This window comes from Sander lucioperca, chromosome 10 (assembly GCF_008315115.2).
Source record: "Sander lucioperca isolate FBNREF2018 chromosome 10, SLUC_FBN_1.2, whole genome shotgun sequence".
Lineage (NCBI taxonomy): Eukaryota > Metazoa > Chordata > Actinopteri > Perciformes > Percidae > Sander > Sander lucioperca.
Genome location: NC_050182.1, coordinates 34,839,476 through 34,853,209, shown reverse-complemented (window position 1 = coordinate 34,853,209; position 13,734 = coordinate 34,839,476). Strand labels below are relative to the sequence as shown.

At 39.3% G+C, this 13,734-nt stretch overlaps 1 protein-coding gene across 4 annotated transcripts in view; it reads left to right on the top strand.

Annotated features, from left to right (window-relative positions):
* Nucleotides 1-13,734, top strand: part of ulk4 (unc-51 like kinase 4) — a 110,809-nt gene that overhangs the window by 77,053 nt on the left and 20,022 nt on the right. For all 4 annotated transcript variants that reach the window (XR_004898557.1, XM_031278304.2, XM_031278305.2 and 1 more), the window contains 2 exons: nucleotides 1,684-1,789; nucleotides 12,651-12,817. Coding sequence is in view for 3 of the 4 variants with exons in the window: in XM_031278304.2 (XP_031134164.1) it covers nucleotides 1,684-1,789; nucleotides 12,651-12,817 (273 nt within the window). In the remaining variant the exon portion in view is untranslated. The remainder of the gene's footprint in view (nucleotides 1-1,683; nucleotides 1,790-12,650; nucleotides 12,818-13,734) is intronic.

Sequence of the window (13,734 nt, the reverse complement as noted above, 5' to 3'; positions counted from 1 at the left end):
ACTTGTCTGTTATCAGTGAAGCATAACAACGTTTCCAGTAAACAATTTATTTTACCTGACCCTTTTTGCATATGCACAATTTTAATGAACTCACAAACAGTTGTGCTGAAGCAAACAATTTACGGTTCTCTCACACACACACACACACACACACACACACACGCACTCACACTCACTAAATAATCAGTGTTCTGCATGGCTGCCTGTCCAGCCCCGACTAGCTGATGCAGAATGTTAAACACTGTTATCCAACAGCCTGATTAACTCCTCTCCTGATTGTTTACTCCTGTCTCTGAACCAGTCATGTCTGAATCTATTAGTGCCATCTGTATTGCTTACGTTTGGATTGATTTATGATGCCTGAAGAACTGTAATCTGGATTGATTACACCTGCCACTGGTGATCACACTTGTCATGGAGAAACTCACTTAATTGTATTTGTCTTGATGATGAAGTAGCCCTGCTTCAGACATGAAAGGACGTCAGGAAGCCGACTAGACCATGTTTCTTTAACTGGTTAGTTGTTGTGCCTGATCAGTGGGTTGCAGTCAAAGACTTTTACAAATCCTGCCTCATTTTTACTGTACATTCTGTAGATACACCACTTATACATGTTGAATGCTCTGTGAGTTAAGGTGCAGGACAGTGAGTCACCATGTTAAAATTCACTTTGGTTTCCCATTCCTCGTTGCTCTTTGTCAGGTTTATGCTTTCAGTGATGTACATAATAGTCCTTTCACGGCTCATTAGTCCATAAAGATCAAAATAAATTAGCTTTATCATCTGTTGTTACTGACAGGCAGGTTGTCCTAGGTGTGAATTGATGTCATTGTCTTCAGCCTCAGGCTACTGCACATGATGAGTACCAGCCAGGCTTATCGGCTCGTACACAGATCACACTGATGCGCACAGACCCCGCAGGCAGAGCTGGTGTATCTCAGAGAGGATCAAATAGTGAAATGAGGGCAGGAGAGAGAAGGAGAAGTGAATTTCTGCAGGAGGAAGGAGGCAAGGTTTTGCAAGGAGGAGGAGGAGAAGAAGAAGAAGAAGAAGAAGACAATAAGGGGATAAAAAGTAAAGGAGGAGAAGGTAGAGGTGCATGTGGAAAGTGGAGACTACAGCTTTGCTCCTTGTTCTTTTCAAAACCAATTCATTATCAAAGGTCAACTACACCATCCTCTGATAGACATCATTCATTTGATCCTCTGCTCAACATTGTGCGCCAATAACAATTTTCACAGTAGGCAGTACATAGGATTCTTCTTAGATAAAATATCAAATTCTTCTCTGTGGACACACACACACACACACACACACACACAGTAATTTGGAATTTGAATTGATTTGCATTAATTCACTGGAGCTCCAACCTTAACCATATGATAAATGACAGAACAGTTTAAAGGTAACTAGGAAGATTAACAATCCTCCCCTCCTGCTCTTATCCTCTTTGAATAGTTGTTGCCATGGCTGTGTAGTATAAAAGTGGTGTTTATTGTGTTGTGAGTTTAAAGCGGGATGAAAGTCTATGAACAAAATGTCGCTTCAACGATAAACGGTGCTCACCAAGTGTGGAAGTTCACTACCCTACTATCATTTACATGTGGACTAATTATGGAATACAAGATGTTGTTAACTGACCTGTAACCTAGTTAATCTATCTCTTCTTCTTTCTTTTTGTAGGCCAACAGTAGTAATGTTACCAGTGGGATGGTCCAAAATGTTATTGCCTTGCTGTGTAATCTTAGTGGAGACACAGTCTTGGACCTGGAGCCACTATACCAACAAGGTACAGTACAGTATGTCAACATACAGTATGCTTAAAGAGAGGGAGGATGTAACTTTCCTCTGCTTTTAAAAAACTACTTTTCTTGTTTTGTAATGTCTCTTACACTAGTACTATTATTAGTGAGTGAGTTCTAGAGGCCTGTCTGTCTTTGACCCCACTGCACAGACTGTGGATATAATGTATCTACTCTGCTAGCATTAGTTATTGTCATGTTACTTGTTGACATCTTGTTTTCCCCAGCCTGCTGTTCTACTGCAGCATAATGCCTTTTCTGGTCAACAACCTTGGCGTTGTGTGTGTGTGTGTGTGTGTGTGTGTGTGTGTGTGTGTGTGTGACAAAGGAACATTTTTTTGTCCTTCAGCTATGGTGAAACTCAATAATATTAGAATTTCCAGTCGATTGCAAGTGATTCCAGAGGGGATTGAGTCAAATTTATGGTGGGTGTCCTTCTGGAGTGAGGACATTTTTTTAGATGTTAGGTAATTTTAGGCCAATTTTATCGCCCAAGAGCTAGTTTGGGATTATGACTTTAATTAGAAGAGGGAATAGTAAGTCACAAAGCTTAGGCATGTACGGATGCAGCCTAAATCTAGCAATAGAGAATTAGTGCAGTAAATTAAAACATTTACAAATACTTCTGCCTCTGTGTGTGTGTGTGTGTGTGTGTGTGTGTGTGTGTGTGTGTGTGTGTGTGTGTGTGTTTATTTGCATATGCAAATGTGAAAATATTTCAGGAACCACAGTTCAGCGCTATAATTGCAACTCTCAGCGGCAATGAAAATACAACACATAATACTATTTAGGACTGTGTTAATTTCTCTCTCTTTCTGTCTCACTCTCTTTTACTCATCATTTGATGTCTCATTCTGTCTATCCATCTTTTCCTCTGCACCTCCTGCCTCCCCAAAACCACCACTCCGACTATCAACCCTTCCTCTCCTTCTATGTCCATTGGGTCAGCAGTGCGGCAGTTTAGTAGTCAACATCATTATCGTCCAATCAGCTCCCCACTCAACAAGAAACTGTCAACCCAGCACTAATACTGGCCGGGCAAATCTCTCTCCTCTCCTCTCCTCTCCTCTATTCTACTCTACTCTCCTATATGTATTAACTTGCTCTCCTCCTCTTGTCCCTCTTTTCCTACCATCCACTTTTCCAATCTACCAAGCTCATATCTTGCCCCATCAACTACTCTCCTTTCTTTCCTCTGTTCCAATTTTTCCCTTCTCCCCTAGCTTCTATTTTGGGCTCCTCTTCTATCTCATCCTCTCCTCTTTCTCCCTTCTTATAGTTGTGGTTCACTCCAGATCAGTGTGGCAAGGGCAAGAAAGAAGGGAGAGAGAGAGGAGGAGAGAAGAGAAGGGAGGAAGCGTGTTTAATTGGCTTTTTTAAGGTGTGACAGAAAGAGGAGGGTAAGGGTGGTGTGCGTACGTGTGTGTGTGTGTGTGTGTGTGTGTGTGTGTGTGTGTGTGTGTGTGTGTGTGTGTGTGTGTTGTGAAGAAGTGAAAGAGACAGTGAAGGAAAAACAAAATAGGGAGATGGTTTTTTGTGCTGGTGTGAATGTATTTGTGCTTATGCTTCTGTGTATGTGTGAGATAGAGAAGATTTGTATGTTTGTGTATGTGGGGGGCTGGTGGATGCAGGAGCGTATATGTGTGTGAGTGTGTCTGAGAGAGAGAGAGAGAGAGAGAGAGAGAGAGAGAGGAAATGAGGTTTATAATTGGGCAGATTTGCCTCCGACTGAGATAATACCCCCTAGGGAATGAAGACAGAGGGAGCAAAGAGAGAGAAAGCCAGAGATAGGTAGGGAGAACGGAACAACAAGAACATGGCAAAAAAGCATGAGAGAGGGTAACGATGACAGAACCAGTAAAGCAAAATGGGAGGTAAAAGGGGTAGCAGAGAGGTGACAGAGAGGAAGAATGGAATACACAGAGAATGTGGTGCATTTGGGCGAGTAGACGGGGAACAGAGATGATAGAGGAGAAAATTTGAGGTTGAAGTGAGTGACAATTTGATAAAGGGAGAGATAGAGAGAGGCGGGAGGGGAAGAATAACTTGATGTGGGAGTTAAAGATGCTTTCTAAACAAACATATTTGTATAATGATCGTGGATTGCTCCGATTTAATTTGTGAACATGTAGCAGACTAATTTAGAAAGTATAGGTTGTAATCTGATTATATAAGGAAATGAAGCCTAAACCTTCTCTGCTGAGAGTGAAATTGTAGGCACTACTACTGTGTGATTTGATAAGGAAATGGACACATCTAGAGCATGTAATGCAGCAAACATTCAGTTCAGAAGTGTTCACATCCTGAACAAGCCCTTAGCTGACAGGTGTCAGTTGATTAAAGCATGCTTGTCCTTTAATTAATTAAATAAGTCTTCAGGGGCTCCATGTGTCTTTAGAATCCTTAAGGGTCTTTGAGGTTCCTCTCTGGGTTTGATAGACCACCAATCCTTGTTATTTCTCTTGACCTTCTGTGAGAAGCTCAGAGGAATGTTTTAGGTAATTGCCTCTCCGTCGGTGTTATCTAGTGTCTGTGGAACTTGCATCTATAAATTGCCATTTAAATTGGTTTCAGGTTATTTCCCCCAACAGTGTATAAAAGAAATCTATAATGGTTCTTCCACACCGTGTGTGGAAGAACCATTATAGATGTCTTTGTGTCCAATCAATTATGCCCCCTAGCATAATTTATACCACAAAGATCTGTCCTCTAGTAATTGCATTGACAAGATACCTGTTTTGTCGTTTGGGTATGAGTTCTGTTTTTGGTATATATTTTTTTAAGTAGAGTGCCAAATTGTGGTGACAGTTTTTGCTCCTGTAGAGTCAGTCAGGTCGTTTTCTTGACCAATGCATGAATGCTTAATACTGAATGCACTACAGAATATGATGGAAGTGACTACTTCTATTGGCTATTGGGTGGGACCAAAAGCATGGGTGCATACATTCTAGACAATGTATTATGAATCAAATGTTTTCTATTGATTTGATGATGGAAATCAAAAAAGGGCATTTACACAAAATCAGTCACCGGCTGTATCCGGCCCAGGACCTACCAGTTAAAGGGCCTTTAGGATCACATCAATAAGGAGAATGAAATTATGTGCATTTAGGTATTCAGTGAGCACACACTTGATTTGACCGTACCATGCTTTACTCTATCCTTGAAGAAGACTAACCCAGATCATGCATACCTAAATAAGAAAAGTCACATTTTTGAAACTTTGTACACACTTAGGTGTGTACAAAGTTTCAATTTTCAATTTAGATTGAACTTAAATTAACTAAAACATTATTCATTAACTCATTAATCATATGTATTTTGGTTTAGTAGGTTTTTCTGTCCCCATAAAACTTTGTTGTTTTGCTTAGACATTAATGCTCTGAGCCATCCATCCTGTTGATTCCCAATAGAACTAATTTTATAGGGGTTTATAAATAGATAATATCGCAAAGTATTGTAGAACGTCTATTTTTAAGTCCAAACTTCAAAATAGGACAGAGCACAACACTCATAAATTATTCATCCAGCTTTAAAATGAGCATGAACATTTTTTAAATTGACTTAGTAGATTAGTATCAACTGAATGAAGTTGCTATCCCTCTGATTACACTTAGTTATGCATACACGTCAGTCACAGCAATACTCATCATTACATTATGCACATGCACAGAGCTAATACTAGGTGCTCTGCCATGACAACATACATTTTATGTGCACCTGCAAAAGATACAGCATCCCTAGTAAAAGTGTGTGTGTGTGTGTGTGTGTGTGTGTGTGTGTGTACAACCGTTTATAGAGCAATTTCTGATCTATAACTGACTGAATACCTGAAAGGAGCCAAACAAAGCTGGATCACTTTGCACAATAAGCGCATATCCAACCGCACTTGCTATTTTTGTTTCATTCTAAAAGGGTCATTACATTAGCTGCTCGCATTACTCTGAAAATATTTTTTTATGGAACTTTGTGAACGTTTTATGCTCAGAACACTGTCTCTGTTTCCCACAATCCTGATGATTTGTACAGCTTAATTTAGGAAGCCGTGTAGAATCTGGTGTGAATAGCAAACAGTGAAACCTTTCCTTTAAAGTTTGCACGACTATTCTGCAGCAGCTTGGTGCTTGTTGTGCATGATTTAATCAAGGGTATGCACAGAAGGTCAAGCATGCATTTTAAATTGGAGACTGTAGTTGGAAAATGTTTAACTGTCCTATGGCTTTCAGACGACTAGGCATTCAGTCAGCTGAAAATAAAGGCTTTATACAGCCTGCAAGCAGTTGAGAAAAAAAGATGCCGGTAAAAACCATCAATCCACAGTGCAGTACAGACTCTGCTTTGCAAGCATTGTTGCCATAGTCACATTCCTTTTGTAGTATTGATGTGAATCTAAATTTCTCTTCTTGTTAAAGTCAGTTCTTTATTCATATAGTTGAACTTTAATCTGTAACTATTTCGTTTACCATTGCTGTTTAAAATTCAGTCAAATGAGTGGCATTGTATTAAGAACCGACATGCTCCTTGGTTGTTTAATTTATGAGCAATGTCAATTACTTAATTTTATTTGTATCACTGTAATCTCACATATTTCTAGTGTGTTTACAGTAACTCACCAAATATGTAGCAATTCTATCCCCTAAAAATATATATGTACTAGGGCTGCCACCTCTTAGTCGATTAGTCGACTAATCGGTCGTTTTGGTCTTAGTCGACTAAGATTTCTTTAGTTGATGAGTCATTTTTTATGGTTATTCATGCTTAATTACTCATTTCCAAGAAACTTATGAGCACATTTCTGGTAAGCACAAGATTTAAAGTGGTGCTTTTGCAGGATTAATTGTGGAGAAACTCAGTTTTACAGATGGTTAATTAACTACATTTATATTGTGCTTTTCTAGTCTTAACCACCTCTCAAAGAGCACAGCTCTGTCGATTACATCAACTAATCAATTAATCGACAAAATCATATAAGTGTTAGTCGACTAAGAATTTCTTTAGTCGAGGACAGCCCTAATATGTACATGCTTAGTGATTTGTGTCTTTGGTATGTAATCAGGCATGTTTTGTTTGAATGGAACAAAATCAAAACATTTTTAATGTCGACAGCCACAGAGTGCTGCCAATGTGTGACTAACACTTGAAAACATTTCAAAATAATGTTGGATATGCTTTAAATTGCCTTCTATTTCCAGCCTTTCACTACTTTCTTGGAACTATTGTAGCTCTCCCTTTCCAAGACAACTTTGCTTTGTCTACTCTTTGTAGCCCATTTTAAGTCGACCTAGTCAAGGTGGAGTGGAAGCATAAAAACATACATATTGGCTATTTAGTGCTGTTTTGTCTAAATATGACAGATTATTCTAACGTTGACTTTCTCAGTTGCAAAATTAAGACTCCTCAAAAGGGAATTTTTATATCCTTATATTCCATATGAATACCAGTTATAAGCACACTTTGTGCTATCTGTGTATACTGCCAGTATAAGCATATGCCTCAAGTTTTTAGGTACATAATCAAAGAGTAATGTTTGTTTTCATTAATTATGTAGCTATAATGCCTGGTTGATAGGTGGCTAAATTATCAGGAACGTTTAGAGAATTTAATTGATAGAATTTATCCCGTTATTTGGTAAAGATGTCTGTTTTTAGTGATGGCAGCTATTCTCAACAGATAACAGAATAATGTTAACATATACATGAGCAACTATCTAGAACAGAGTTTTCCTATAAACAGGACTGCATTGTCGGATCACATTAACAACAATAGAGGTCTGTGTTTGACTGAACAGTCCAAAGTAGTGCAGTCTGTTTATTTAATTATGAGGCAGCTTGACAAAGTAACAGTACATCTCACTGACAGCAGGCTAGCTTGATAGCTTTCTAGTGTCTGCAGTGTTGCACTTTCACTCACAAAAATAAACACACACACCGTCTACATTCTAAATAAAGATCTATTGGAATAGAAAATAACACTGGGTGTGTTTTCCCCAGTGAAGACAGTTATTTATCTGTTTTTTTCCACATAAATGAAAATGTATGACTTTGTAGTTATTGATAGCCAAAGTATTGGCACAGTGTACTTGTATTTGAAGGCATGTGTCATGCCAACTAGAGCTTAGATCTGCCCAAAAAATCAAGCCCGAACCTGCCCGAGCCCGAGCACGTTGTGTCCGAGACCGGCCCGGCCCGACACATTAACTGTAATTATGAGCCCGAGCCCGATTTAAACCCGACAATTTTTTAATACGTGGGCCGTTATAACTGACGTTCTCAACTACAATTCAGAGTTGTTTGAACTGCAGAAATCTGTTTAGAATAATACAACAAGGACGAAGCCTGTAAACTGCGCTGTTTGTTTAGAATGGAACGGATCGCAAGTGGATCCGAATGAAGAAACGTAAAAAAAAAAAAAAAGAAACAATGATGAACAACATATTGTTGTCACTGCCCACGACTTGTTTAAACTGCTTCCATACCTCCGACTTTCCTCCACACTTGCTTAAAGTTAATTCTCCTGTTTTTCTTTTTTTCTTTACATCTTCAAGCTCCCGGTGTGATGCGTGCGAGAGGAGACTCCGCGCATGACACGTGCTGCATTTTGTAACTGCAGCCTAACTTTTGTACACATTTGTTACTTTTATATCGCCTATATATATATATTTATTATATTTCTGATTATGGCATAGCTATCTCCCCACCCAAATAGGATAATAAGGTAATGGATAAAAAAAAATAAATAAATAAATTGCTTGATCAAGGGTCCTGCCCAGGCGCGGTCCAGCCCGGGCCCGGCCCGGCCCGAGGATGTGGCGGAAAATAACGGCCTGAGCCCGACCCGAGGTCCGGTCGGGCTCGGGTCGGGCTCGAGCTTGGGCCGAGAATCTAAACTCTAATGCCAACCTAGTCAGGGCAGAATCTATCCAGACTATACCGAGATGTGTGGCGAGAACACCTCAGAGACAGAAGCCTACATTGGCTAACTACACAGATCGAGCTGCAAGATGCAGAGTATCTTCTATGTCATGTTATTAATGAGCAAAGGAACATGGCTTTGCTCTTTAGTAAGAGCTATTTATTCATGACTTAGTAAGGGTTAGCAGCTTTACAACCTGTTTTACATTGGACAGTTTTCATTGTAGGGATAGAGTGAGGGAAGGCACAGAGATACAAAGAGGAGAACAAAATGTATTTTTAGGTGAGCATGTGAATTGATTTGTCTTTTGTTGCTGCTGTTTGTGTTACCATTCTGTGGACTTGGGTGTGTTGATACTATCAGACTTTCACAGCCTTTCACAGAATTCAACCTGTACAGCTTTAAGTTCCGTTTAAATAGTAATCGACTTAGGAGGGAGAGTGTCCCTCCCGTTGTACAGGAGCTATTGATTCACTGTGGAGTCGAACCAGACATTTACTCAGGTCAGGCTCAGGTATATTATCATTCTTAGACACGTAGGAGAGAGATGGAGGTGTGTTGGTTATTTGGAATGTAGAAGGAGGTGGTTTGCTGAATAGCTAAATTGCTAAAGCTAAACTGGATTAATAGCTTAAATCCGTAAGAAGAAGTTTAACTACTGAGAATAGTTGGAAAAGTGGGAATGGCTTTAATAAGTATGAATTTCATTGACAAGTTGAATAACACCACTAATGTAAAAAATATGTGGAATTATTAGGGTCTGTTCGTTATTTAATTAAGGGGCCACCGGAGGAGTTTTGTGGCCTCTAACCTCAAAAGACGTGACCCTCCCCTCGTCAGTAATAATTTTCCTATGACCCTGCAAAACGATTTGAAAAAAAGGAATGACCCTCCCCTTGCGTGCAAGTTTGCACTTAACAAAGAAGTACAGATACCACTTGATTTTTACAACCATGATGTACAGGAGTTAACCTCTGCATTCTCATCTTACACATCACACTCCTCTGTTATGGTGTGGTGGCTATTTCAGTAGATTTACTCACTAACATTGTTGTGGAAACACAATAAGCATGGAAACTAAATGCACACTTCATGCATTACTGCATTACTTCAAATACTAAGTTACTCCTCTAGTAAACTAGTATTCATATGAAATAAAACAATAAAACATTGAGACCATTCAGCAAAGGACGCTGGGATATAACCAATTCAACACTGGTTGCTATGGACTCGTCACTAAGCTTCGTCATTGTATATTTTAGCACATAGGTAAAGCTGCCGAAGCTGAACTTTATATTCCAAAACACACATGTTTATTTTTAAAGTTTTTAAGTTACATTGTAACAATTTAACAATTCGCCCTTATGAAATCCAATTGCGGCACGGCTGTTTTGGAACGCAATAGACAGATGCTTAGATTCAACTAAAATGTAACAGTGACCAATCAGTGTTGGATCTACAGTCTGTTGAGATGCCTCTCCAAACGCAGAAACCAAGCGCAGTCACACCATAAAACGTTAAGACACGTTGAGAAAAAAGATCCGCATTTTGCCGTAATCCAATGACACGAAAAAAAGTAATCCACAGCGATCAGTAGATCCACAAACAGAGTCACGGTGTATCCAGCAAGGCCGATATGAGCGTCACATACGAGGCCTCTCCACTTCGCCGTTTAAACAAAGTGGAATAAACGTATAAAAGTCAAAATCTACACAAAACCCGCAATCAATTAGTAAGCTGACATCACATTAATATACATGGCATTTAGGAAACCTTTATTGCAAGGTTGGCACGGCAAGATGTCCAGACTAGTGCAACAGTAACTTGCATCCTGCTGCTCCCATCGTCAGCCAGGTAATAATTTTTTTTAACTAAAGCAGTATATGAAATCAGATGTACCTATCACCAATTAGTTGTTTTGTGTTATTTAAAGCAGCCATATTATGCTAATTTTCAGGTTCATAATTGTATTTTAAGGTTGTACCAGAATAGGTTTACATGGTTTAATTTTCAAAAAACACCATATTTTTGTTGTACTGCACCGCTCTCTCTCACTGCTGCAGATCCTCTTTTCAGCTGGTCTCTGTTTTAGCTACAGAGTGAGACCTTTTCTTCTTCTTCTTCTTCTGTACTATCTTTGATTGCACTGCACATGCGCAGTAGCTCAGATGTAGATCATGTCAGCTAGCTAGCTCCATAGACTGTAAAAGAAAGGCTGTTTCTACAACTTTGATCAGTTACAAGGCAGGATTAGCTGGGAGACTTCTAAATGAGGGCGCACATGTAAGTAGTTCTTTTGTAGATTATGGTGAACTTGTGTGTGTTGTAGCAGTGCTTTGCTATTGAGGACGAGGTAGCATGCTAGCGTTAGCATTAGCGTTAGCATGCTAACGCTACGAGCTAATGGTTGCGGTTAGCCTGCTCGTTTCGGCTTGTGACGTCACAAGCCGTGCCGATTTTGAACAGCTCACCCAGAGACTGAAGGCAGGACACATTCAGAAACCGTATCTCACTCTAAACAGCATGGATGGATTTTTTTCAAAGTTTGTATGTGTGTGGAAGCACCAGAGACACAACATAACACCCCAAATCCCAGAAAAAGTGATTTTTTCATAATATGGGCACTTTAAGATATTTATTTAATATCTGGTCATGCCAGATGTAAGTATTCCACTAATTTTTTAAACAATGCAATTACCCGTTTGAGCCACCAGGGGGGCAGTGCTCCTCCTGCCCCCCCCCCCAGCAAACTCCGCGTATGCGGTCAGACCCATCTGCTAGGGGGCCGAGACTGAGAGCTACATGGATAAATATGCACCAAACAAGCCACTTTGAAATTTTGCTCTTTTCATGAATAAAAAAGTTGGGTGACCCTCCCCTCAGCAAAATATAAAAAGACATGACCCTCCCCTTTTTTCCTCCGGTGGTCCATTCCATAAATACCGAACGGTCCCTTAAAGTTTTTTTTGAAAAGCTAATGCTAAAGCTAAACTGGATTGCTGGTTAAAATGTGGAAGAAGAAGGTGAAGTTGTAAGAAATGTGGAAAAGTGATAATTGTTCTAATATGATATCTTTAAAAGTAGAATAATAGCCATATTGTATGAAAGTTGTAGGTGTTACAACAGTGGCACAGCAGTGGCAAGCGAGCGAAATCCATTCGGCACACATCGTGGCACCACAGTGGTAAACGTCAGTGCAGCTGCTGGGAAGCGCAAATCTCTCTCTTTATTCTCTCTGTCTATTTTAAAATGAGTTGTGAAATGCAATGACATCACCCACTGTAAGTCACGCAATACACACCCATTATCAGTGCAGAGAAATCCTGAAATGAACAGTAAACTTAAACAGTGATTTCACAAAAACTGTAAAATATATTAAACTGCTGAGATATAGCCTAATAGCTGAATTTTTCATGAATGGTTTAAAGTTTGAATTGCGTCTGTAGGTGAAAGTATAGAGGAGATAGATTTTGAAGTAGAAGAGGATTTGAAGCCTGCTCTCATTGACTTTAATTGTAACTTAATATTTGAAAAAGTATAAATAGCAGAACAAATGTCTCATCATGTGCTTAAAGAGCTGAACATTTTGATATTTGAATGTTTTTTGTAGCTGAACGTATGCAGAAGATAGAGGCGATCAAAGAAATTTAAGAATGAAGAATCGGATAACAATACTGTGAATGCTGCTGAATCAGCATTCACACAATGAGTTTGTGAGCAAACTGATATTTTAGTAAATTTGATATGATGACAATGGAGAGACAGAATGCGTATTTTGTTTACATGACCATGTGCTTAGGGTCTGTTATGATGTTACCTGTGCAATGTTTAATGTATCTACATGTATGTTTAAAATTGTAAGTTTTGATACCAACAAGTCACTGTATCCAAAACTCCTTTAAAATTTCATCCAATGACTTTTCCTCTACTGCACAGGCCTAATAGAGGTGGTGGTAAGCACCCTCTCAGAGGCTGCACTAGTCCACCTGGATGGAGAGGGGCATGCTGGGAGGAAGATCAGCCATCTAGTGTTACAAGCCCTTCTGGAACTGCTTCACAACATCCTAAAACAAACATCTGTTGTTGTCCGCTCAGCACTGCAGGTATGATCACTCAAACACAGCAAATGGGAATAAGAAACTCACTGCCCTCTCTCGGTCACCATAGATCAGAAAGTGCACTAAAAACATTTACTTTATTTTATATTTTTAATAGATTTTATTTATTTTTTACAAAACAAAAAAACAAACAAACAAATAGACATGCCAGAATAAAACAAAAACTGCCACATACAGTATGCATGTCAATCTGTAAGATGACTGAAATGTCCACAAGTGGAGTGAGAATCAGAAATAGCGTCCATAAAGCCAAGACCAAGTGAGGTCAAGGAAGGCCCAAGACGAAGGCTGGAAAACTGAAATCCTGGCCTATCTAAACATAATGCAATATAATTGGTACAAAAAGATTTTAAAAAAACAAACCGTACAGTACAATACAGTATAATACAATTAGTTCTAGGGGTGACCTCGAATATTCGATGTTTTTCGATCGAAGGAGCCTGATTCGACCACCAATCTCACAGTCGGATGTTTACAGAGGCCTAAAGCCCGAGTTCAGACCAAAGATTTACACCAATGTGACAAGATAAGATCATCTTCATAGGAACAACTCTCTGTACTTCTGTTCTAACTTCTGACTTTCAGGCCTTTTTGTAGCTGGATATATCATTTGTTGCATCTAAATATAAATGTGGATAACGTTAGTGATAGTGAGATTCTTGCTACATTTGCATTTCTAGTGATGAAACTTTTTATTTCTCTGATTCACTGCTTTGTTTTAACTATGGTCGGGTACCAAATTCTGTACTTTTTTGGGTACTGACCGAATTACATCGATACTACCGTGGACGGATTCACGTTAAATCAAACTGCCAAATTTCGCTACCTGAGAAGCACGTAAGCGCCAGTTTCTCCGTCTGCTCTGCATGTTGACAGAGAGTCACAGTTAGTCATGGCAATGC